The 27,152-nt window shown below is 40.4% G+C and overlaps 1 protein-coding gene across 3 annotated transcripts in view; it reads left to right on the top strand.

Annotated features, from left to right (window-relative positions):
* Window positions 1-9,120, top strand: part of SLC19A3 (solute carrier family 19 member 3) — a 29,408-nt gene extending 20,288 nt beyond the window's left edge. For 2 of the 3 annotated variants that reach the window (XM_055573659.1, XM_055573658.1), the window contains exons 3-6: window positions 2,819-3,629; window positions 5,203-5,395; window positions 6,838-6,979; window positions 7,764-9,120. In XM_055573659.1, the coding sequence (XP_055429634.1) occupies window positions 2,819-3,629; window positions 5,203-5,395; window positions 6,838-6,979; window positions 7,764-7,925 (1,308 nt within the window). In that variant the 3' untranslated portion in view covers window positions 7,926-9,120. Of the gene's footprint in view, window positions 1-2,818; window positions 3,630-5,202; window positions 5,396-6,229; window positions 6,518-6,837; window positions 6,980-7,763 lie in introns of those variants that run through there. The other variant, XM_055573660.1, reaches the window with a different exon arrangement.
* Window positions 9,121-27,152: the final 18,032 nt, after the last annotated feature.

Here is a 27,152-nt window from a genome sequence, read left to right as displayed (position 1 = left end):
GGTTGCCATTCCCTTCTCCAGGGGATCTTCCCTACCCAGGGATTGAACCCAGGTCTCCTGCATTGCAGGCAGATTCTTCACTAACTGAGCCACCAGTGAAGCCTTTCCTTAGGACACTTAATTTTGAAAAACTGTTTATCAGCAGATGAGACATTAACAGTTTATCTCCCAGCTTTATCTTCCCCGAAAGTCCCAATTCTCTAATTCAAAAGGTCCGCCACTTTTTTTTTTAATAAGTATAACAAGGAAGTGCCCTGACCTAGTTGAAGAATCACCCTAGGCTGGTTCTGTAGTCTCCAGTCCTAGCTAAGAAGACACTGCAGATTGTGAGGCTTCACTGGAAAGGGTCATTGATACTGTTTTATTTGGTGATGAGGCAGTAAGGACAGAAGGGCAAGTTTATTCTGCTACACTGTAAAATCACTTAGGGGCAGGTCTGTTTCAGAGTTTCTGAGACAGGAACATGACTCTGTTAAGACAAAGCAGACCACAGACAGAGGTCCAGAATCGGCCAGCGAACCCCAAGCCTCTACTTCTGCAACCATTATGGACCAGTGAAAAAGTGTTAGTCGCTCAGTCATGGCTGACTCTTTGCAATCCAATGGACTGTGGCCTGCCAGGCTCCTCTGTCCGTGGAATTCTCCGGCAAGAGTACTGGAGTGGGTTGCCATGCCCTTCTCCAGGGAATCTTGCTGACCCAGGTCTCCCACATTGCAGGCAGATTCTTTACTGTATGAGCCACCAGGGAGCTGCTGTGGACTAGCTAGACCACAAAGGTGCAGCCCAGTCCCACTAGCCTTTCAAATCACTGAACTTCCCCTCTTGTCACTGACACGGGAACCCATTGAGGTTGCTGGAGGAAGCAAGGGGCACAGAAGAGAGGCTGCTGTGGCTGACCTACACCTGTACCCAGCATGCCCCAAAGACCAACAACTTCCTCAGTGCTTTCCATGAATGAACAGTGAGGTCCCCTGCCTTTCTGACTAAATCCACGAGACAACTATTATGCTGAGACCGAGAATTGAGTAAACAGATAAATCAACAGAACTGAAGAGAAACGGGGTTGGAAGCCCATACAATTTGTCCAGGAAGGAGACAAAATGCGTTACTGTTCCCACATCGTAATTCTGCCGGGTGATTTACTCTTTGCTGTCTTCCTGTGTGTGTTCATTCAGACTTGCACGGGCTAATTTTTTGCCATGATGGTGAATCAACACAAAGATAAAGGTTGCTGAATTCTTCTAATGCTGTAGCTGCTTTATGAAGTGTCGTTAATCTTAAGGCAAGGCAAGGATAGTATTTTTTTAATAGCCTGAAAAGCCCACAAGTCTGTTGAACAATTTTTAACTAGTTTGCAGGCATACCTCAGAGACATAACTTGGTTACAGACACAATAAAGCAAACAATGCAATAAAGTGAGTCACATGAATTTTTTTTTATTTCCAAGTGCATAAAACAGTTATGTTTATACCATACTAATCCCTAGTGGCTCAGACAGTAGAGAATCCTCCTGCAATTCAGGAGACCTGGGTTCGATCCCTGGGTCCAATCCCTGGGTCAGGAAGATCCCCTAGAGAAGGGAATGGTTACCCACTTTAGTATTCTTACTGGAGAATTCCATGGACAGAAGAACCTGGTGGGCCACAGACCAGTGGGTTGCAAAGAGTAGGACATGACTGAGCAAGTAATGGTCTCAGCTGAGCATGACTTTTGCTCCAAGACTATTAAATATGCAATAGCAGTATGCCAAAAAATAGTATATACCTTAATTGAAAAATATTTTATTGCTAAAAAAATGCCAAAACAATTACAATAGTAACATCAAGGATCACTGATCATAGATTCCATAACAAACATAATAACAATGGAAAAGCTTTAAATATTGCAAGAACTACCAAAATATGACCAAAAAAGACATAAAATGAGCAAATGCTGCTGGAAAAATGGCACCAATAGTCTTGCTCAATGCAGGTTGCCACAAACCTTTAATTTGTAAAAATAAATAAATAAAAAGAACAAAAAGTAAAAAGCACAGTATCTGCAAAACACCATAAAATGAGGTATGCCTGGACTCTAGTGTGCATACAGCTAGTATAGTTCACATTGGGCTTCCCTGGTGGCTCAGTGGAAAATAAACTACCTGCCAGCACAGAAGATGCAGGTTCGATCCCAGGGTCGGGAAGATCCCCTGGAGAAGGACATGGCAACCCACCCCACTATTCTTGTCTCAGAAATCCCATGGATAAGAAGAGCCTGGTGGACTACAGTCCATAGGGTCTTGAAAAGAGTCGGACATGACTTGGCAACTAACCGACAAAGTTCCGATTGCACGTGAAGCTGATATATTCTTGTAGTGAAATGCATGTAGATGTATAAAGTGGGTTTTTGAGGGGGTGGGGGAGTTCTCCTTTCCTAGGGTTTCCTTGAAAATCAGTTTTCTATTCTGTTTTCTTGTCATATGAAGATACCCTATCTAATCAGGGCTTCCCTGCTGGCTCAGATGGTAAAGAATCTGCCTGCAATGCAGGAGACCTGGGTTGGGAAGATCTCCTGAAGGAGGGTGTGGGACCCTTCTCCAGTATTCTTGTCTGGAAACTCCCCACAGACAGAGGAACGTGGTGGGCTACAGTCCATGGGGGCCACAAAGAGTCAGACATGACTGAGCAACTAAGCACAGCACCCTATCTGATTAGATACAAAGTTTTATATTGGGCAAGCCACATGGATCAACACTTTAGAAATACACAAGTCTGAGAAAGGTAACCCTCCCCAGTTCCCAGTGCTTCGTGGTCACAGAATCCATTTTCCACCTCTGCAGCTCACAAATGAGATCTTCCCCGTGTGGACCTACTCTTACCTGGCGCTACTGCTTCCAGTCTTTATCCTCACGGATTATGTCCGCTACAAGCCAGTCATCATCCTCCAGGGGATCAGCTTCATCATTTGCTGGCTGCTGCTCTTGTTTGGCCAAGGAGTCAGGACCATGCAGGTGCTGGAATTCTTCTATGGGATGGTCACCGCCACCGAGGTGGCCTACTATGCCTACATTTACAGCGTGGTCAGCCCGGAGCACTACCAGAAGGTGAGCGGCTACTGCAGGAGTGTCACGCTGGTGGCCTACACGGCGGCCTCCGTGCTGGCCCAGCTCTTGGTATCCCTGGCCGGCCTGTCCTACTTTTACCTCAACGTCATATCCTTGGCCTCTGTCTCCGTGGCCTTCCTCTTCTCACTTTTCCTACCCATGCCTAAGAAGAGCATGTTTTTTCATGCAACACCCAGCCAAGAAGCCCTTCCAAAGCCACCAGGAACGGACGCTGTCTCAGAGGAACCTCAAAAGGATCACAAACCAGTGGGAAAAGAAGTGTTCACTGATTCAGGGAACCCAGATGATGGCCAGGTGACCAACCCAAAGCCAGGAAATGTAGCTCTGAGAGTTTTTGTGCAGTGGGTACAAGATTTGAAGCAGTGTTACTCCTCAAAACATCTTTTTTACTGGTCCCTATGGTGGGCTTTTTCCACAGCAGGTTATAACCAGGTTTTGAACTATGTCCAAGTCCTGTGGGATTACAAAGCACCATCCCAGAGTTCAGTATATAATGGAGCAGTAGAAGCTATTGCAACCTTTGGAGGTAAGTAAACATTGATCTATCTTCCTTTCTTGCCCAATCCCCAACCCCCCCACCCCCGCAAACTAAATTCATTTCTCCAGTTGCTGAATTCTCCACAGTGGTAAATTAAGTCTGTTCAGAAGGCATATTAATTGTTTTCAGGAATAGAAGGCAATGGGGGAAAAGGAGAGACACGACATTTCTGTTTAATGTGTTACAGGTAACTCAGGAGTTCAGGATTCAACACCAAGTGATTACATTCTAACCAGATTCCTAAAATTCCATTTCCTCATCAAGAAAAGTGTTAATAATGCCCTCTTTTCTTTCAGGATTGTTTTTAATATCAAAAAGAATATGGGCATTGTGTATTAATATATAAACAAGGTGTTCTGTTATCTTAGAAAATGAACTGAAATAGTAAGACTTCCAAATTTTCACTGGAAGCATTTTGTTAATAAAGAATTTGATTTAGCTAGTCCCGGTCTTTAAGCAATTCCAGGTTCTACACCACACATTTCCAAAATTAGCTTTCTTACGAGATTGAAATCAGAAGTGGAAGGTATTTGAGAGTCAAGATTCTAATATCAGAGAGAAGTCTGCCTTTGAAGTTCACTCTGCAATAAATATTTATATCCTGGTTAACAGAAACTTAAATTCAGCTAAGACTTTGAAGATATTTTCTAGGAAGTAGGAGATTTCCACACCCTCCTTTACAAAAAAATTTCAGAAACTTCATGTGGCATCCATTTTACTATTGTTTCCCTTTTAAGAAGACTTACATTTAAACTCCTAGAAACCAGGGCAGTCTTGGAATTGGTTCACTGAAATTATTTATTCCACATTTCAAGTTCTGAGAAGAAAAGTAATTTTATTTCTTTTGTAGTAATGGTTCTTGCCTACATCACATATGGAAAAGTTAATCAAATCTCAGTAATTCAAAACATAAATACCTCTCACTTCCTTAAAGAGAACTATAATTACTAACCCTAATTTCTGTCAATACTCAATCTCTTAAATTCTGTAACTTGTTCACCTCAAACCTGAAGCAGATTAAGCCAAATCTTGAAGACATTGGGATGGAGATTAGAAGAAAGATGAAGATTAGTACTAATGACTAAAACTTACTACCCAATGCAATATATCTGTAACATATTGCTGAGAAAAACAACAAAGAAAGGCATATATGAACAGGCTAAGTGTACTGCAAGAACAATTGTTTCATCTTTATCTATCCCTGCCCTCAGCTTGTTATATTAAGCAACTGAGTTTATGTATCTTTTTTCCCCACTCTGATGATTAGGAACCTTTCTGGTCCCTCTGGAACCTTTCTGATGTATAGGACAGTGTTTGGCATATAGTTGATGCTAATTTAAAGTGTGACAACTTGATGTTTGAAAGAATAGAAATTAAAGAGTAGCCAAGGGAAAACATGCTTGAGAAGTGGATAAATCCCCATTTAGGCGGGTCACATTATTTTCACAAATTGTGTAAGTAATATATTCCTCTTTCAGAATTGCCTGAAACCTGAATTCTTAAGACAGCATGTTAATATTTCACTGGATGTATTGGATCTTCCTTAATGTTTCCTCTGTAGGGGCTCTGGCTGCCTTTGCGGTGGGTTACGTGAAAGTCAACTGGGATCTTCTGGGAGAGTTGGCTCTGGCCATCTTCTCAGTTGTCAGTGCAGGCTCTCTGTTTCTCATGCATTACACGACCAACATATGGGCGTGCTACACTGGCTATTTGATATTCAAGACTGTCTACATGCTCCTTATCACCATAGCAGTGTAAGTATTACTTAGCATTTCTTCTCACTCCTAAAACAATACCATGTTCTCTTTTCTGTATTCCTGTAATTCCATTGAGAACTTTGGAAGGATTTTAATCAATGCAATAGTAAATGTTGACTACTTCATATTAAATTAGGCACAGTTAAGCCATCTTTTCACTCAATTGTTTATCCATTGAATATTGCTGATATTAGTCAGCAAGGAAAAATGTTTTGTAAGTTCATAAACCAAAGGCATGTTACAGTGTCATTTATAATTTTTATTTCAAGCAATTTCCTGGTTTGCATAGTACGATGGGATTTGATTTGTGATTAAGTTGAGATTTCGTCTCTAATTTCGCTTGGTTGCTAGAGCAATTCCAGGCATATACTTTTGTATGAAACAAAATATTCTCAGCCCGTCATAAGACGTTGGCTACTGAAAAAAAAGTAAATGCAAAAATCATGGGAAACTATAAATCCCAGTGATTTTTTTAATGATTAAAAGAATTTGGATCCACATTTAAGTGCAGAGAAAGTTGAGTGTAGGAAATATGATTTGGTTTCACTGAAAGAGATAAGAAACATTTGAATTTCAAACACATGAAAGAAGTAGTATGAAATTTTAGGTTTTAATCTGTGAAAAATGCTTGATAAGTAATTGACAAAACACAGAAATATAAAGACCCTGAGAAAAGATCATGAAACATAGGAAAGAGATGAAATTTGTGGCATGCTCTTTTTTTTTTTTTCCACTGAACAGAGTCAGGTTAATGTATCAAACTCATGTGTCTTGAGGGTTTTTTTAATGTATTTTGTTAAGGTAGAACGACATTATTTCTTTTCATTTTAGGACTATTCAGAACCCAAAGCCTTTTACCTTCATTCCAAGGAAGAACTGCAAATATCATATATTTGCCAGCCTTTCAAAAGGGTTTTGTAATAAGACTTCAAAATTTATATAATTATTAAAAAAAAAAAAAAGAAGAAGTTAGTTATAGATTCACTCAGTTATACCACCAGCCATGGTTTGGATCTTCCAAAGAACAATTCATCTACAAAACTTTAAAACTGCCGATAGAGTCAACAATAAAAAGAATAACTGTCCAAAAAATTCCTTAGGTTGGATGTTGCTGATTTTCTTAAAAAATGCACTGTGAAACAGTGTCTAAGATAAGATAGCCTGCCATATTCTCAAGTTATGAGAACTAGAACATTTAGGTTTAATCTCCGAAAGTATTAAATTGGATAGGAGCAATTTTGCCATATTTCCTTTAACTACATTTTAATTCAGCCTTTAAGTATATATATTTTTTTTTTCTCTGCTCTGACTGTTTATCTACACTGGAGGAGATTTAGACAAAAAGTGCTGTTAGTAAGACACTTTCTCTTCAGTCTCTTTTAAAGATAAGAATCCCATGTATGTTCATGTTTTAAAAGTTATTACGTGTTGAATGATAGGTTTCAGATCGCTGTTAATCTGAGTGTGGAACGCTATGCCCTGGTGTTTGGAATCAACACCTTCATTGCCCTGGTGATTCAGACCATTGTAACTGTAATCGTAGTAGATCAGGGAGGACTGGGGCTTCCAATAAGCATTCAGGTATGTTGCAATACTTCCACTTACCTATTCATGTAATTGGGGGAACGTAGAATGAAAGGGCTTTGTTCAGCCTAACCACTGCCAGTATTTAATGTCTTGAATTTCTTGGCTAGGCAGATTTTAAATTAAGCCATTCCTTTAATTACCAACTCTAAAATCAAGCAGATTTTGAGCAGTAATCACTATAGGTTAGCATTTGCTTTGGCTCCTAAAGCCCCATCAAGTGACACTTACCGTTGTGTCCCCCCTTATGTCTCCTCCTCTTCCCATGGTCTAGGACCAAGGTTTACTAAGATGCCACTGGGGAGGAGTACATGCTTACCGAGTCTACTTCCCTTTTCCCTTTAGCACTGAGAGACTTAAAATTAGACCAGCATCACGTTTTACATATGGCTCCAAAATAAAGGCGATAAGGCAGGTGAAAAATAACCTGTGTTTATAATCCAGTCCTGGAGACACTATATATGCACTATTCTCCAAAAATGGACACATACATCAGTGGGATTTAGTGTTTTTGTTTTTTACCATTAGTGGTATCTGCTAGAATTTAACCCAAGCAATCTTGACTCTAGAGCCCACACTCTTAATTACTGCATAGCTTATCCTTTCACACCTGGTTCTTCTAAAAGGGGAGAAGGAAGTTTTATGCAAATCTAAAAGATCTGTATTAAGACCCTAAGTCTCAGTAACCCCATAATCCAAGCAAATCAATAGCATCGCTGTGTATTATTATGGACAGTCATATTTCATGTGTGTCTAATTCACTCGATTTGTTTTTCTCTAGTTTTTAGTTTATGGAAGTTACTTTGCAGCCATTGCTGGCATTTTCCTAATGAGAAGCATATACATTATCTACTCAGCCGCATGCCGAAAGAGAGTACAGAACTCTGCTGTTACAAGTCAGAATCACTATAGGCCACACCCAGAGGAACCAAAGAATGTCTAATGAGCAAAGCTCTAACCTCTGTCAACCACTGCAGCCTCTGAGCAAGGACTCTGCTGGTCACACTCACATATATACGGAGTGTCATATCTTAACACCCTTCACAGGTCTAGATTCCAACGAACATTTTCAAAACCAGAAAAGTTCAGCTTTGGACTAGATACCTATGTGCCCAACTGACCTAGATGCAGCTGACCAGGGCTATCATCTCAATTCAACAGCCCATGTCGGGGAACGCCAATAAATAGCCATGACTGGAAAATTCTGGTTTTGATCGCTTAGAAGGATACGCACATGGTGTGGAAACAAACCATGAAAAAAACCCAGTCATCCTTCAGTTGATGTTCCCCAGCTGTGAACAAAAATACTAACTGAAGTGACCTTGTTCCTTTATTAGATATTTGTTTTATTTTACCAAATTAGGCAACACAATGGACATTTTTTGTCACATGAATCATTGTCCTTCTTCCATTAAATATATTTCTTTAAAACATACAGTTCCTTGAGAAAATTGTAAGACTTTGTCCCATTTGTAAGGACTCCTTTTCTCTCCTGAGAACACAGTATTATTCGCAAGCTGCTATTTGTTAATATCACCACTTAATTTTTTTCAAGTTGGCTTCTCACTTTGTGCTCTGCTGAGCTTTGTTGTTGAACCTCTACCTCAGGAGTAGCTTCAGACACTCCTGTGTGGCCACAGAATGACATTCATGCCAATTTCCAGTGGTCCCAGGAGAGGCAATAAACTTACTCCTGTCATGACTCCTGAAGACGGAAATGGCAACCCACTCCAGTATTCTTGCCTGGAGAATCCCATGGACAGAGGACCCTGACAGGCTACAGTCCATGAGGTCACAAAGATTCGGACACAACTGAGCAACTATCACTTATCACTCACTATCTTGACTCCAGAGAGGTGTTTTAATATCATGTCAGTGTGATGTCTGCCTAAAACAGAAAAACCTAAATAGACGTTTTAGGGATTTCTAGAAGTATTTGTAAATAAAAAAATCTAATTTTTAGATGGGAGAAATTGTGCTAAATAAAATAGATGTGTGCAAAAAAAGAGCCTTTCTCATTTTTTGATGAATTGTGCTGAAAAATGTCTTGAGTTTGCATGTCCTTTGAAACTTCAACAACAGTCCCGTTGAACAATCTGCCACTGGGAATAAAGAATGCTGATTCAATATTTGTCTTTCTAATAGACTTCTCCAAATCTCAAAATTCAGTCACTGGATGAAAAATTAAAATTCAGTCCAAAAATCAACATACTTAGTGGAGAAAGCTAATACGTAATTATATCAAAAACAAGGAAAGAATGACCACTGTTGTCCTTCTTGGTTATTGTAGTGAAGATATTAGTCAACACAGTGAGATAAAGAATGAAAAGTCAAAAATTGGAAAGAAGGGGAATTCCCTGGAGGTCCGGTGGTTAGGTCTCTGCACTTTCACTGCCGAGGGCCCAGGTTTGACCCCTGATCTGGGAACTAAGATCCTACAAGCTGTGCAGCATGCCATAAAACAAACAAACAAAAAAAATGAAGGAGGAAAGACTGTCACAATTCCAAAGGCTATAGATATGCATCCAAGAGACTCAAATAAAAACAAATAGCAGTAGAGAAAGTAAGTGTATAGAAATCAAAAGTTTTTGTGATGCAACAACCATTTAGAAGATACATGTGAGTTAAAGGCCACATTTATAGTAGAATAAAAATAAAATACCTAAGATTACATTAATCTAACAATTCAATAAGTGTGTAAGACATATAGAATATGCCTGAAACACTTTTGAAAATTACTTAAAAACACCTAAACATATGGAGTCACCTACCTTGTTCTTGACTAGTAAGAAAAATACATATAAAGGCATTAGGCTTCCTAAATAATTTATATGGTAAATCCTATCCCAGAGGGAAAAAAAATACCTTTTTTAACTAGTATAGGTGATTCTAAATTTATTTGGAAATTAACAAAGAAGAACCAATAGAATGGTTTTTTAAGTGGAAAAACAAGATTAAATTATTTGCAGAGAATAAAATCTAACTCTGAAATCTTAATTACAGTCAACCCACTCCAGTGTTATTGCCTGGAGAATCCCAGGGACAGGAGCTTGGTGGGCTGCCTTCTATGGGGTCGCACAGAGTTGAACACGACTGAAGCGACTTAGCAGCAGCAGCAATCAGCATGAAGAGACAGTTTGAATTAGTGCCTAATTCATATAAGAATTTAGACTATTACAACATTTCATACAAGAAGAAATGTGAACATTTAATAATATTGAAATTATTCTTTTCAAAGGTAAAACTAAGTTGGTCTAGAATAACTATCAATATGTAATGTATATGTATCAATAAGCAAATATGAAAAATGAAACTGCAAAACTATCCGAAGAAAATATGTAAAACTTACTTTATAACTTTAAACCTTTCTAAAGTAACAGAAAATCTGAAGTCATAAAAAAGTGAATTGATAGCATAAAACTAACCTTAAGCATGGAAAAAGTTAAGTAATATAAGCAAAGCCAAAAGACAGCTGATAATCTGGAAGAAATATTACAACTCATCAAAGCTACTTTTCCTAATTTATATAGAACCAATACAAATTGATAAGAAGTCAAAAACCTGAGGAAAAAATGGGCAAAGAATGTGAACAGGGAATTCAGGAAAAGAAAAATATAAATGACTCAGATATATGAAGAAATGCTTAAATTAACTCATAAGAGAAATGCATATTAAAAGTACAATTAAGCTCCATTTTTCACTTCTCAGAGTAGAAAGTAATCTAAATGTGTGATAATAGAATTTGTTCTCTGGGAATGGGTCAGTGGCAGTCTTGAAGATTCATGGTGAGAGTGTACATTGTCTTCATGGCTAGGAAGGAAAATTCAGGATTTTCAAAATTACAAATGTGCATATCTTTCCACCTATAGATTTGTCTGATAGAAATATGTATTACTGATATATTTGCATGCCTGGGAACTGACTTGTGTAAATATATTTCATTAAAGCAAAGTTTCTAGGCACAAAGGATTGGAAGCTATTTAAACTTCATTAAAAGGGGAGAAGGGAAGTATATTATGGGACACCAGTATATTCACTTGTAATATTAACTAGATTAAATAAGGAGGAATATCTTTCCATTGTGATAAAGGGCTCTAAATATATTATTACTATTTAGTAAATAATGATAAATTATTGTTAAGTGAAGAAAAGTCAAATGACAAAATAGTAATGAATGCAATAGCTCATCATTCATGTAAAAGTAAGGAGAAAAATAACTACATTGGCTTATATACACATACAACTTTTCTGGAAAGATTAGAAAAAGCTGATAATAATCTTTCCCTGCTGTGGGGTAATGGGAACCCGAAGGAGTTGTCATCTCATCATGTTTTTTGATGTTTGCACCCTCAAATTAAAATATTAATTTTCCAAAACAGCATTTAACTTCTTGGGAAAAAATTAGCATGGATGAATAAGGAGCTAGAATTTTTCAATTATTTCTATATAACCATTTCAGTGTTTTTACATTTGGGGCAATATGCAAGGTTAACAAAATGTACATTTATTAATCAAAGGAACAAACACAAGAAAAACTCGAGTATTTTTTCAACAGAAAATTTTATTTGGTATCTCAATAAAGAGAAAGGTTATTACTTTTTTGAATTGAAACATAGGTTTGCTTGGTAAAGATGTAGGATTTTGTGACTGATAAGTACACCTTATGGAGAAAATTTTTTAATGTTTTGCTTTGTACACGGAATGACTCAGAAACAACAACAGAAACAGAACTCATAGACAAATAACAGAAATAAGGAGGAAGAAATAGCAAAAGAATAGCCTTTTCTGAGAAGAAAAAAAATGGTTATGGTTCTAGCTTGTTTAGTTTGCTCTCTGCCTGTATTTAGGCCTTAATGAAGGTGAAATATGTTGCTCTAGTTGAGAAACTTGTCACAGAGGCACTTACGGAAGATAAGCAGGCTCACAGGGCCTGTGAGGAAGAGGCACACTGGTAGCAGAAGTGAAGATATCCAAAGGAAGGTGGCAGGTGGCTGGGAGGCCTGGGCCCCAGAGGCCCTGCACGTTCACCTCTGCCAGAGAGAGTCAGGCTGGGGCTGTGTCATCAAGGAAGGACCACTGGGTCCTGGCTGGGGGCCAGAGAACAGCTTTGACTCCTGTATGTGTCATTTAGCTTTATTCCATTACCACAACCACAGACTATATCTAAACCTCCCTATTGCCTTGTAAGTGTTCACCAAGGTTTGGCAGGTGGACTTAGGTGAGGAAATGTGTATTGCTCAGGGCAAATCATGACGCCTCTAGACACACAACTGAAAATTCATGTCTTTTGACAATGACTAAATCAAAGGCAGAAATAATTACTAAATCAAACAATTATTAACTCATTGTCTCAACACAATGAAAGTCAGAAGACAGTAGAAGATAACTGTCAACTGATAACTGTACCCCAGAGAAACTTCCTTTCACATTTTTTTTATCACAGGGAAGAAGGATATCCCCTGTACTGGACAGCATTCATTTGCAAGTTTACAGATAAGAATTATTTTCTGTCTCTTTCAGTTATCGACAATGTTCACCTCTGTGAAATAGCCCACCTGGCTGTAAAAGGCTAGAATCAGGTCACTGGAATCTAGATAATGTCTCTAGAATCTACGTAATATCTAGTTCTCCACTGATGCACAAAGTCTTCCCTATGTATCAACATACCTCATATTCAACAGAAAAGTAAAACAGCAAGATAAAAACAATATTCTAAACCCCACCATTCCGTGTCGCTTTACTTCTGCAGAGGCTGGATAAACATCACCTGGGGTGGGATGGGCTAGTGGGGAGGGCAGTATTCTGCCAGCAGTGACTTTGGGCTGGAGGCTATCCTGGGAATCTTTTCTAAATCTATGCTCCTAGGACTTCAGGTCATTGAGCACAACATTCTAAAAAAATTCTGAATTTGGTTTCTTTGATCACATCAGTCTAGGAGAAATCTTGATTTATGATTTTTTTTCCCCTTATTTCCAGGAGGAACTAGATCCAAGAATGGAATTTTGTGTGACTTTGCAAAAGAAGCTGGCTTCAGCAGGGTGTATGCTTCAGTGTCCAGACCCTGACATTTAGCAAGGAAGGTGGTAACTCTGGGGCGGGAGACCACATGTACTGGGAGCAGGAGAAGAAGAAATCAGAACTCATCCAGAAAGTAGTCAGAACAGACAGAAATGAGAAAAGGAAACTGCTCCAACCTCCCGTTTTCCTCAACGACAGAGAGGGCAATCGGGTGATTTGACATGGTATTCTGATGCAGTTTCAGGGAGGTTTCTATTTGTGCAGTCAAACTGCCCAGCTTCCCATCTCCATGTACTGCATGACTTGGGGACACTTGTCTGCACCTCAGTGTTCTCACCTACTAAATGAGAACAAGAATGGTGTTAGGTCATAAGAGTGTTGTGAGGATTAAATGGGTTAAGACATACATGTCACTTACCCAGAGGGCTCAGGACACAGGGCAGGGTAAGTCTTGGCTAGTATTACTGTTAATAATTATTTTTCTAAACGTAAGATGTTCAGGTATATAAGTTTCCTTGAGTTGCCTGAGTTTTGATTCAGAGATCACATCATTAGCATTTTTCTAAGTAGAAATTTCAAGTATCTCAGGATACTGAGTAATTACCTAGCAGAGCAGTAGCTTGGGTTTTGGAAACTATGGTTACTGAACTACTAGGAAAAATAAAGGTCTTGAAAAGAGACAGTCTGTATGAGGTTGAAAATACTGAATTGTCCTGGAGGAGGTCCCTTCAGAAGTAAAACCTTTTATGTACTATTAATGAATGGAGTGGGCTTCCCTGGTGGCTCAGTGGTAAAGAATCTGCCTCCCAATGCAGGAAATGAAGATTTGATCCCTGGGTTAGGAAGATCCCCTGGAGAAGAAAATAGCAACCCACTCCAGTATTCTCACCTGGAAAATCCCATAGACAGAGGAGCCTGGCAGGCTTCAGTCTATGGGGTCACAAAGAGTTGGACATGACTGAGCAACTAAACAACAGCAACAATTTATGAAGTGCTTGATATGAACCAGGCATTGTTCTAGTCCTGCATTAATTAGAAGGCTTAAAAAACAAAACAAAACAAAAAACCTCCATTTTCCTATTTTCAGCAGAGAAATAGAAATTAAACAGTCTTTTTTCTTCCCTTAGCATGTGCTTCTGCTCCATCTGGACCAAATTAGATCTTGGACCAGATTAGATCTTGGCCCAGATTACAACATCATATGATAGTTTTATCTAAATGGATGAAGGGTTTTCCCTGCTTTAACACTAGGAGTAAATTTAAGAAATTTATTTTATTTGACTGTATATGAAATTCAACTAAATCCTTAAATTTCCATTTCCAGGTATCCAATATTGGTAGACCCTACCCTCAACCCCCAATCTATAACTTTATAGTCAGTTTGTTTCTGGGGACAAGTACAGAAAAATAGTAGGTTATGCAATGTTCGTTGCAGCACTATTTACAATAGCCAGGACATGGAAGCAACCTAGATGTCCATCAACAGATGAATGGATAAAGAAGTTGTGGTGCATTTATACAATGAAATATTAGCCAAAACAGGAACAAATTTGAGCCAGTTATAGTGAGGTGGATGAACTTAGAGCCTCTTATACAGAGTGAAGTTAGTCAGAAAGACTGGTTGGATGGCATCACCTACTTGAAGGGCAGGGAGGCCTGGCATGCTGCAGTCTGTGGGGTCGCAGAGAGTCAGACATGACTGAGCGACTGGACAACAAGTCAGAAAGAGAAAAACAAGTATCTTAATGCATATATGTGGAATCTAGAGAAATGGTACTGATGAACTTAGTAGAGAACAGACCTGTGGGCACAGCGGGGAAGGTATTGAGAAAGCAGCACTGACACATATACACCATCATATGTAAAAGAGATGGTGGCAAGTTGCTAAATAACACAGGGAGCCCAGCCGAGCATTTAGTGTGATGACCTAAACGGCTGGGAGGGAACGCAGGAGGCAGGCTTTGAGGTAAGGTACTGTGTTTGGGTTTATCTCCCAGGATGATCTAGAAAAGACAAGGGATGAATCTTGAAGGGCAAGGGAAGGCTAAAACCACCCAAAGCAAATTCTTAAATGTATCTATGAGGATATACATCCCATGCTCTATTCCCTTCTGTGCTCTGTCGCTCAGTCGTGTCCGACTCCTTGCAACCTCACAGACTGTAGCCCACCAGGCTTCTCTGTCCATGGGATTTTTTTCAGGCAAGAATACTGGAGCAAGTTGCCATTTCCTTCTCCAGGGGATCTTCCTGACCCAAGGATCAAACCTGCATCTCCTGTATCTCCTGCCTTGGCAAGTGGATTCTTTACCATCGCACCACCAGGGAAGCCCTGTCCCCTTCTACTTTGCCCAGACTGGAATCTTGGGCAACATTGTTGCTCCTTTTTGCTTTCTCTATGAATGGCATTTCTCTTCCAGATCTTTCAAAATGATTACAGTTGATTCTGAGTGTTTCACATCTGAGGATTCAATCAACCTCAGAGCAAAAACATTCAAAGAAAAAATTCCAAAATTTCCTAAAAGCAAAACTTGAGTTTGCCACTTCTTGGCAACTATTTACATAATATTTACATTATTTTAGATATATAGGTACTCTAAAGATGATTTAAAGCACACAAGAGGGTGTATGTAAGTTATAAACAAAAACTATGCCATTTTATATAGGGACTTGAGCATCTATGGCTTTTGGTATCTGAAGGAGTTCTGAAACCAGTCCCCTCCAGATGGCTGTATAAGGACAACTGACCTGCCCTACAAATGTCTATGGGCTTCAGGGTCATTATATAAAATCCACAGTGTTGACTGGCAAACGTCTAGCCCTGAGCTACACCCACAAACAGTCAGAAGGGTGTTGGCCTGGAGCCAGCGCGTTATGTCTTAAAGGAGGTGGTTCAAGAACGGGTTGGAAGAGATATAGCAGGAAAAATGGAGGAGCATGCTGATTATTGATTGCAATGAAAGGAGACAGATGTCTGCATTTTAATCCTAAAAGACCAAAATACTCTTGAGACCCTGGAAAGGGAAACTTTATCAAAGAAAATAATAGGGGAAATAATGTAACCAACCTTCAAGATGGGAATTAATAAAATGTCTTGGGGAAAAAGGACAAGCATGCAGACTTTTAAAAATTCAACCCAATTAAGTGTTCCAGGAAGAAAACTGTGACTTTAAAGAAGCCTTCTGGCATAAGATTTAAATACGAAGCCTGTGAAATAGTAAGAATGTGATGGTTCTTCTGGTCACTAACAAATAGGTGCTTACTTCACTCTGTATAACAAGGTTATACAGAGTTCATCGTATATTGAGGCATGTATAGGAAATTTAGAAAAATGGTACTGATGAACCTATTTGCAGGGAAGGAATGGAGACGCATTTGTAAAGAACTGACTTGTGGACACAGTGGAGGAAGGAGAGTGGAATGAATGGAGGAAGTAGCATTGACATATATACACTCTCATGTGTAAAATAGATAGCTAGTGGGAAGTTGCTATATAACCCAGGGGGCCCAGCCTGGTGTTCTGTGAAGACCTGGAGGGGTGGGATGAGGGGAGGGGAGGCAGGCTCAAGAGGGAGGGGATATATGTATAATTATGGCTGATTCACGTTGTATGGCAGAAACCAACACAATACTACTGGAAAGCAATTTTCCTCCAATTAAATATATACATGCGTATATATGTGTGTATATATAGGCTTCTCTAGTAGCTCACCTGGTAAAGAATCTGCCTGCAATGTGGGAGACCTGGATTTGATCGCTGGGTTGGAAAGATCCCCTGGAGAAGGGAATGGCTACCCACTCCAGTATTCTGGCCTGGAGAATTCCATGGACTGTATAGTACATGGGGTCGCAGAGAGTCAGACATGACTGAGCAACTTCCACTTTCACATGTATATATATTTATATATATATAAACTAGGTGCTGGGAAAATCCAGAAACTTAAATTCTTCAAGAAGTTGCTGATATAATAACAGTGATTTATTTTTAATACAAGGACAATGCAAAGGTGAAGATTTCGTTAATCTGTGATAAGGAAACTCTGACGTGGTTCTTCCTGTTTGCTAAGGATGGTAGCATGCCATGACTTGCTTTATTGCTCAATAAAGACTTGTGACAGGTGTTATCCCATCTGCCTTATAGATGGAAACTCTGAGATTATGACTGTTTGTGGCTGGCCTTTGTGTTCCAAAAGGAACACAGTACAGAGCTCCACATGCACCTTGTTAATTCCGGGTTTTCTTTTGGCTAACACTCCCTCTTTGTGTAAAGCCTTCTTTTCCTTTCGAGATCACAAAGGTAAACCCAGACGATCTTGGTTTATCTGCTGGAAGGCGCTGCTGATGAAAGACATCTTTCTTGTTTTTGCTTCAGACATTGGTTTCACCAAATGAAAACTCTCTCGCTTGATCTTAATAGGATAAAATATAGTACATAAAATTATTCATTCCAGAGGGAAGAAAAAAACTTATATCAGAATAGCAAAATAACAATTTGTATGAATTCTTATTTCTACTCCTGAGTTAAAGAGTCATTTAAACATCACTGACCTTGTGATTCTCCATAGGTTGGAGAGGGTGTGCAATATGTACTCAAAATTATAAGCCATTAGGTGCAATAATAAAGGCAAAACATCTTTGTGACAACCTCCAAAACTCTTGTTAGTGGCATCAGCAGCAGACTGGAACAGGTCCTGGGGGATAGAAAAAGAAAGGGTTTTCCCCCTTCCTGTGTCCTGATATCTCATGATCACAAGTATAAGTCTTGGTGTACATGCTCCTTACCTTTCACCCAAACTTTCAATCTAGGAACCTTTACAGATGGGAAATTAGACATCTTATCACTAAAAGCCTGACAACTAGTAGAGGTCACCAGCATTAAATCATAAAGGATCGCTTTGGTAGAAGGAACAGCTTTGAGGGATGCGGTGCTTAAACTATTCAAAGAAGAGCTTCTGTAAATGTGCTCTGAACTGATTTCAAGAACTCATCCTCCACTTCTTATCAATTAGGATGGTACATGACCATTTAAGGACACTTATTTGAGAAGACAATCTTAAGTCAAATACCACACAGGTTCAATCTTTGGGAGTAGCCTGTAAGAACAAAGGAAGTAAACAAGCTTGTGGGTTAACCTGAAAGGAATGAGAGAAAGAAATGAGATGATAATCACCTCCTAACCCAGTAGGTAGGGGAAAAAAAAAAAAGAATTTAGGCTTTGCATCCTTACAGAACTGGATTGTAAACTCCATGACCCTGGGCAAGCCTCATTATCTGTCCCTGAATTTCTGCTTTCTCATCCACGCGGTGGAGATAATATCTACTTTGCAAACTTTTCAAAGGATTAGAAACAAAGCATGGAAAACAAGTGCTATTAATATCTGCCCAAATAGGAATTAAGTAAAAAATGGCAGCTACCAGCAAGGTTACTTTCATGAGCTTGTTGAAAGCATTTTTTGCTTGTTTTTGTGTTTTTGTCTACACTATGCGGCTTGCAGGTTCTTACCTCTCTGATCAGGGCTTGAACCCTGACCCACAGCACTGAAAGCGCGAGTCCTAACCACTAGACCACCAAGAAACTCCCAGAATTTGATTTGTTTATTTTTTAAATTAATTATTTATTTTTGGTTGTGTTGTGTCTTCATTGCTGCGTGTGGGCTTCTCACTAAGGTGGCTTCTCTTGAGGCGGAGCACGGGCTCTAGATCTTGGACTGGGTAGTTACGGTACACAGGCTTCGTTGCCCTGTGGCATGTGGAATCTTCACGGATCAGAGATTAGACCCCTGTACCCTGCATTGGCAGATGAATTCTTACCCACTGGACCACCAGCGAAGTCCCAGAAATTATTTGGTTTTGCTGAAGAGTTGCATACTTGGAGGACAAGCTAAACACTCAGAATCTCAGGAAATGTGGACAGACAGGAACAACCAGACTGAACTATGTTGCTAGAAACCATATTTATAGGCAGTTATTAAAGTTAAAGGAGCAGGGGCTTCCCTGATGACTCAGTAGTAAAAAAAAAAAAAAAAACTCACCTGCCAATGCAGGAGACATGGGTTCAATCCCTGATCCAGGAAGATCCCACATGCTACCGAGCAACTGAGCCCGTGCACCACATATTGAACCTGTGCCCTAGATCCTGGGAACCACAACTCCTAAAGCCCTCTCACCCTGGAGCCTATGCACCACAACAAGATAAGCCACCCCAGTGAGAAATCTGCATGCTACATCTAAGAGCAGCCCTCACTTGCCACAACTAGAGAAAAGCCCATGCAACAATGAAGATCCAACACAGCCAGAAATAAATAAATAAAATGTAAAAATTACTTTTAAAAAGACCCAGCACAGCAAATAAACAAAAATATTTTTAAAAAATTAAAGGGACTTCCCTGGTGGTTCAGTGGTAAAGACTCTGCCTGCCAATGCAGGTGTTACAAGAGATGCAGGTTCAATCCCTGGACCAGGAAGATGCCCTGGAGTAGGAAATGGCAACCCACTCCAGTATTCTTGGCTGAAAAATCCCATGGACAAAGGAGCTTGGCAGGCTACAGTCCATGGGGTTGCAAAGAGTCAGATGCAACTTAGCAACTGAACAACAAAAAAATTAAAATTAAAAAGGTGTTAGAAGAAGACCAGTTCAGTTTCACTTCCAGGGACTTCCAGGAGGTGTGAGGGAGGTAGAAGTCTTCTGTGGGCTGACGAATGTCAGCTATTCGTATGCCTGTCTTTTCGACAGTGAAGCCCTGTCTCTTCACTCCGTGCAGCACTAACCCAGGACAGCATGGAGGTCTGACTCTCAGGTGGTCCCTTTCTGGGAAATCTATCTGGGCAGGGGCTCCAGAGTGGTCCTCAGCTTGGGTGTGGGGCACATCAGAAACGGAAGAATCACAGAATAGAAGCTGAAAATTGCACATAGGAAATTCTAGTACCTCCTCTTGGTAGGGCATGCCAGGATCTTCGTGAGAGACGGGGAAAGCCCTAAGCAAGGTGTAATAAATTCACCTCCCGCCTTTGTGAATGTCACTGTGGTATATACCTCAGGAGGTTGCCTTTGGGAGACCTAGACCAATGGAGAGGATGAAATGCAGGGTCCCTTGGTCTGCTGCTACAAACTGTGACCACTCTCCATCAGTAAGAACAGTGCTTTGTGAGCATGCAGATTCTTGGGCTTCGAACCTGACCTATCCTGTCAGAAGCTGGAGAGATGAGACCAGGACATTTATATTTTTCCCAAGTTCCCCAAGTGAATATAATCCTAAAAGTTACTCATTATAGTCTTGGTAAATCACCTGCGTGTGCATGTGAACGGATCAAAGGATAAGGTCAGCATGTAAGTACGTCAGCTGGGACAGCCACCCACACACTGGAATAAAGGTGGAGCTGGAGGAGTGCCCACATCTGAGCATTTGAGAGGCAGGATTCTGGACTCAAAAGCCTCACCGACAGACCTCATAGTTGAGGTTGAAGGTCAAGGCCAATAACATTGCTTATTCCCAAGGCATCCTCTGATGATTACTGAAAACCTCAGTTCTCTGCAATCCTGGACTCTGGCCTCTCCACCTGTCCTCCCAAGAACAAAGGTCTCCAGTTGTTCTGAGCAGATGATCTGCCTGTCATTTACCCCTGGCAGAAGCACCTGCTTTGGGCACAGTGGTTTTGAAGAAAGAACCTCCCCAGAAGTCAACAACAAGCCTCCACCTCTCCCTAGACCACTACTCACTGTTTTCATCTGCCAAGACCAGTGTCTGGACCACGAACACCCACACACTCATGCAGGCAAGTAAACAGTTGCTAGTTATAAAATGGAAGAAAAGATGGGGGAAGAAGGAAAAACTGGAACCAAGACAATATTGAGCAGTAACTTCACACCAGATTCTGTGTTGGGTTCCTTACCTGCACAGATATCATTTAACTTTCACAGCCTTAGTCTAAAGTCTGTATTATGCTCCCTAATTCAAAAAAATGAGGCAATTGGGGCTCTGTAGATTTTCCATTCATTAAAAAAATATTTATTAAGCCCATACTCCACCAGATCCTTTTCTAGACACTGGGGATAGACTTGCAATCAACAATAACACACTTACTTCGTGATGGCATGGAGCTCACAGACTAAGGGAGAATTCAGCTCCTAATACAATGGACACAATAGTGAATGTAAAATCACAGACTAAAAAATTGGCTCTGTAAAAATCCCAGTTTTTCCACACAGGTGTGATCAAAGCATTTACAGGCAAGAGAGTTTAGGGCACTGGTATGATTATTACAGAAGTGAAAATGGAAAGAAAGGAGAAGCTTGGGAGATTGGAAGGAGAACAGAGGTATCTTGATGAAGTGTGAAGTGGAAGTTGTGTTGTTCGGTTGCTCAGTCATGTCCGACTCTTTGCGACTCCATGGACTGCAGCACACCAGGCTTTCCTGTCCATCACCAACTCCCGGAGCTTACTCAAACTCATATCCATCAAGTTGGTGATGCCATCCAACCATCTCATTCTCTGCTGTCCCCTTCTCCTGCTGCCTTCAATCTTTCCCAGCATCAGAGTCTTTTCTAATGAGTTGGCACTTCACATCAGGTGGCCAAAGTATTGGAGCTTTAGCTTCGGCATCAGTCCTTCCAATGAATATTCAGGGTTGATTTCCTTTAAGATTGACTGGTTTGATCTTGCTGTCCAAGGCACTCTCAAGAGTCTTCTCCAGCACCAGTGAGAGTAGTTCATCCAGTAATAAGCAAGAGGAGATGCCTGCAGTCAGAGTCAGATGACTGAATTCCTTATTAGAGGGGTAATAGGGTATGGCCACTCCAGTACTCTTGCCTGGAAAATCCCATGGACGGAGGAGCCTGGTAGGCTGCAGTCCATGGGGTCCCTAAGAGTCGGACATGACTGAGCGACTTCACTTTCACTTTCCATTTTCATGCACTGGAGAAGGAAATGGCAACCCACTCCAGTGTTCTTGCCTGGAGAATCCCAGGGATGGGGGAGACTGGTGGGCTGCTATCTATGGGGTCGCACAGAGTTCGACACGACTGAAGCGACTTAGCAGCAGCAGCAGCAGCAGCCGCAGCAGCAGCAGGGTGTGGTCTTGAGAGTGGGTGACTGAGGTAGAATGCAAAAAAAATAAGTCTTTAGAACTAAAGAAGTCTGGGGAACCAGAAAGACAAGATGCCTTTCATGTGGCTGTTGAAGAACTTGCACGATAACAGCAGGACTTGGGATGAAGAGTTGATGCCAAAGAGGTTGATGACCAAGGAAAAGAGATCAAGAAGTCAACAGATACCAGCAACTAGGAGAAGGTGGTCAACTTAAACGAGTTTCCAGAAAATGAACATGTTAATGTTCTCTCAAGGAGTTGGGGATAGTTGTCTGGACACAACAGTAAGAAGCAAGAATAATACCAGTTAACATATGTTAAAAGCACACCTAGAGAATGATGAAGCTACTATTTGAATTCAAGAACCTGAAAAATTCTGGCAGCATTATTGGTCTCCTTATTAACTGGGCAAAATAACTTCCATCTCCCTTCCTCCTGAAGATCACCTGCCTGCATTTCTCCTTGATCCTAGCACCTTTTCTCATTCATCACCACTATCTCTGTGAGGAGGCTCTGGTCCTCTCCACCCACATTCTTTTTCTGGGGAGTACCATGTTTCATGATAAGCCTTATTTCTACCCTCTTTTTAAAGTGAAATTACCTGAGGACTAACTGATTGTCACTAGCAAGTTAGTGTGAAAGTATTTATCCATATACTTTCATCTCTCATGTATACAGGATTAATCTAGCTGATAACAGAAGCCAGGTATTTAACATGTGAGTTATTTAACACATCGAATCTATTTTCAGGCTTTCTTTTATTTTGAAGCCCCCCCCCACCCCCCGACTGCCCATACACACACACACACACACACACACACACACACACACACACACAGCTCTACTCCTCACTCCTATTACCCTATAACCTCATTCAGCACGGGAAGAGAGGGAGGGGCCTTGTGATTCAAAGAGAAAAGAGAAAACCCTCAGAGACTTAAGCAGGGCTGGTGGGGAAGGCGGACCTTATCACTGTAAGCCAATTAACCTCAAAAACAACTTTGAAAGATCCTGGGCTTCTTTGTTGGGAACTCACCCTCACCCTTTACCACCACCACCACCTTCCAGGGCCCCCTCCCTCATGCAAGGAAGAAGTCTGGGAAGGTGTTTGCCTGGATTCATTTCCCATTATGGTTGTAGATCAGTGTGTCGATCAGAGACATTCCTGTGACGTTTGGAGAGGGTAAGTTTTTACAGTGACCAGTTTTCTTCAAGGCAATTATCTTCTCTCTCTCTTTTTTTTTTTTTTCAGAAAGCTATTGGGTTGGCCAAAAAGTTTGTTCAGGTTTTCTCGAAACATCTTACAAAAATCTAGATGAACTTTTTGGCCAACCAGCCGTGAAATTGAAAGATGCTTGCTCCTTGGAAGAAAAATTTTGACCAACCTAGACAGCATATTAAAAAGCAGAGACATTACTTTGCCAGCGGGGGACTTCCATGGTGGCTCAAATGGTAAAGCATCTGCCTGCAATGTGGGAGACCCAGGTTCGATCCCTGGGTTGGGAAGATCCCCTGGAGAAGGAAATGGCAACCCACTCCAGCACTCTTGCCTGAAAAATTTCATGGACAGGGAAGCCGGTCGGGCTACAGTCCATGGGGTCACAAGGAGCCAGACACGACCGAGCAACTTTACACTTACACTCACTCACTACTTTGCTAACAAAGGCCCGCCTAGTCAAAGCTAGGGTTTTTCCAGTGGTCATGTATGGATGGGAGACTTGGTCTATAAAGAAAGCTGAGTACTGAAGAATTAATGCTTTTGAACTGTGGTGTTGGAGAAGACTCTTGAGAGTCCCAGGGACAGCAAGGAAATCCAACCAGTCCATTCTAAAGGAAATCAGTTCTAAATATTCATTTTAAAGACTGATGCTGAAGCTGAAACTCCAATCCTTTGGCCACCTGATGTGAAGAACTGACTCACTGGAAAAGACCCTGATGCTGGAAAAGATTGAAGGCAGGAGAAGGGGACAACAGAGGATGAGATGGTTGGATGGCATCACCGACTCAATGGGCATGAGTTTGAGTAAACTCCGGGAGTTGGTGAGGGGCAGGGAGGCCTGGCGTGCTGCAGTCCATGGGGTCACAAAGAGGCGGACACGACTAAGTGACTGAACTGAACCGATATATTCAAAGAATCTTCCTGCAAGGTAGGAGACCTGGGTTTGATTCCTGAGTCGGGAAGTTACCCTGGAGAAGGAAATGGCAACCCACTCCAGTATTCTTGCCTGGAGAATCCCATGAACAGAGGAGCCTAGGAGGAGTTGCAAGAGACGGACACGACTTAGTGACTAAACCACTATACATTCATTAAAATTTTTGGTGCAGATTTTCTTGAACACATTATCTAATAAGGAAACCCATTAAGTCACAATGGGGTTCTTATCTTTTATAATTTTATTTTTTATACTTGTTAATCTCTGCTTTTAATTATTTCCTTCTGTCAGCTTCCCTGATTGTATCTTGTTGTTTTCATTTTTTAAATTTTATTTTAATTTTGGTGAGGTAACACTGGTTTATAATGTTATGTCTTAATTGCATAAAACCCAGTGAAGACTGCCTTCTCAAAGAGCCCTTTCCATAAACATAAATACCCATTGCCTTAACAATATTTAAATTCAAACTTCCTGAAGTCTGTAAGAATATTCTCTAACATAAGCAGAGTATATAAAAATAAAAATCACATTAAACTTAAACAATTACTGCACAGTGTCAGATAGTGTACTTTTAATGCCAGAAATGCAAGTGGAAATGTTATAAATTCTAAGAGTGTTCATGTTATCTAGGTCCTATTAGAACTATTTCGTAAGGCACTCCAGTTTTTACCATCTAAACATATTTAACATTTAATATTTTTATATTCTAACAATATTGTCCTATTGTTCTGTTTCTCTGGAGAACCCTAACTGATACAATAATGAATCTTATATACTTGGGTACCATTAATTAATTTATCCAGAAATAGGTTAATGAACATCTACTTAGTACCAGCAATATAGCAAACACCAAGATGGATAAAATTCCTTCTGTAAACAAGGATTTACTATCACAGGGAACAATACTCAGTATTTTATCATAACCTACAATGTAAAAGAAAAGGAATATATATATTATAGATGTGTATATATATATATACATATATATACATATACGTATATATATGTATATACGTATATATACGTATACGTATATATACATATATACATATGTATATACGTATATATACGTATACGTATATATACGTATATACATATGTATATATATATATATATGTAGGGCTTCTCATGTGGCACTAGTGGCAAAGAACACAACTGCCAATGCGGGAGACCTAAGAGATGCGGGTTTGATCCCTGGATCAGGAAGATTCCCTGGAGGAGGGCACTTAGCAACCCACTCCAGTATTTTTGCCTGGAAAATCTCCATGGACAGAGGAGCCTGGCAGGCTACAGTCCATGGGGTCGCAAAGAGACAGACACGACTGATGCAATTTAGCATGCATGCACGCATATATTATAAACTGAATCACTTTGCTGTATATCTGAAATTATTAATAAACAATATTGTAAACCAACTACACTTAGATTTTAAAAATCTCTCCTGGGGACTTCCTTGGTGGCCCAGTGGTTAAGACTCAACCTTCCAGTGCAGGGGTCATGGGTTTGATCCCTGGTCAATGACTAATATCCCACATGCCTTGAGGCCAAAAAACCAAAACATAAAAAAGAAGCAATATTGTAACAATTCAATAAAAACTTTGACGATGGGCCACATCAAAAAATAAATAAATACGTAAAAAAGTAAATAAGTAATCCCTTCCATTATGCCTCTTCTATTTTAGAAAGTGAAAGTGAAATCTCTCAGTCGTGTCCGACTCTTTTCGACCACATGAACTATAGCCTACTAGGCTCCTCCATCCATGGGATTTTCCAGGCAAGAGTACTGGAATGGGTTGCCATTTCCTTCTCCAGGGGATCTTCCCAACCCAGGGATTGAACTTGGATCTCCTGCATTGTAGGCAGACGTTTTACCATCTGAACCACCAGGGAAGCCTTCTATTTTAGAGGAAAGAAACAAATATAAGTGATTAAGCATATTAATATATAACAGATGGTAACAAAGCAAGGCAGGGAAATAGAGGATGATATCAGAAGGGCCATGTTGAACAGAGTGGGTCTGAGAAGTCCTCTCTGATAAAGAGCATTTGAGCACAATCTGTACCAAGTGACGGGGCATGGCCTGCAGGTAACCAGAGGAAAAATGCTCCAACCCGTGGAACTGAAGGTCCAAAGCCCCGCAGTGATACACCAGTCTGGGTGTATCACTGCATGCAGTCCTGTAGTGTTTGATCCATGTGAAAGAGTTACTTCCTAGGCAGGTTAGTCCAGGGTCCCCGAGGAGGAGAAAGGGGCTTGGGGCTCTCAAGGAGGAGATAGGGGTCTGAAATTCTCAAGGAGGAGGAAAGGACAAACATCTTTTCTTTTCTCTACATTCAGATACGACTTAGCGATGAAACCACCACCACATTCCTTAGTCTTAGTCACATAAAATGGTTTTTTCTTTAAACCCAGAACTGATGGTTACACAACAAACAACTCAGTTTAAACTCTGGATTATATAACAACAATGTATCCTGCTTGAGGATGGTTTCTCCTTCCTGAAAACCTTCTGACTAATCCTGATATTTCAAAATGCATATTATGGGAATGGGTCTGGTAGGATTTTTCTATTGTTAAGTTCTAAGCCTGTTACCCTAAAATGTAAATTGTGGGAATGGATCTGGTAAAATTTTAACAACCTTGAGTCATTCTTTTGATTTATTGTAATAATTAATTTAAAAAGTACATAACTTCCTTGCTAACACTAGCGAGGGGGACACTCTCTGTCCTCCCCCTCCTGATGTCTATGTCAGAGGCTTTCTCTGTCCCTTTTAATACTTTAATAAAACTCTGCTACACAAAAGCTCATTGGAAGGACTGATGTCAAAGCTGAAACTCCAATACTTTGGCCACCTGATGCGAAGAGCTGACATTTGAAAAGACCCTGATGCTGGGAGGGATTGGGGGCAGGAGGAGAA

This window comes from Bubalus kerabau, chromosome 3 (assembly GCF_029407905.1).
Source record: "Bubalus kerabau isolate K-KA32 ecotype Philippines breed swamp buffalo chromosome 3, PCC_UOA_SB_1v2, whole genome shotgun sequence".
Classification (NCBI taxonomy): domain Eukaryota; kingdom Metazoa; phylum Chordata; class Mammalia; order Artiodactyla; family Bovidae; genus Bubalus; species Bubalus kerabau.
The sequence above is the reverse complement of the archived record's forward strand: the minus strand, read 5'-3'. Positions and strand labels throughout refer to the sequence as shown.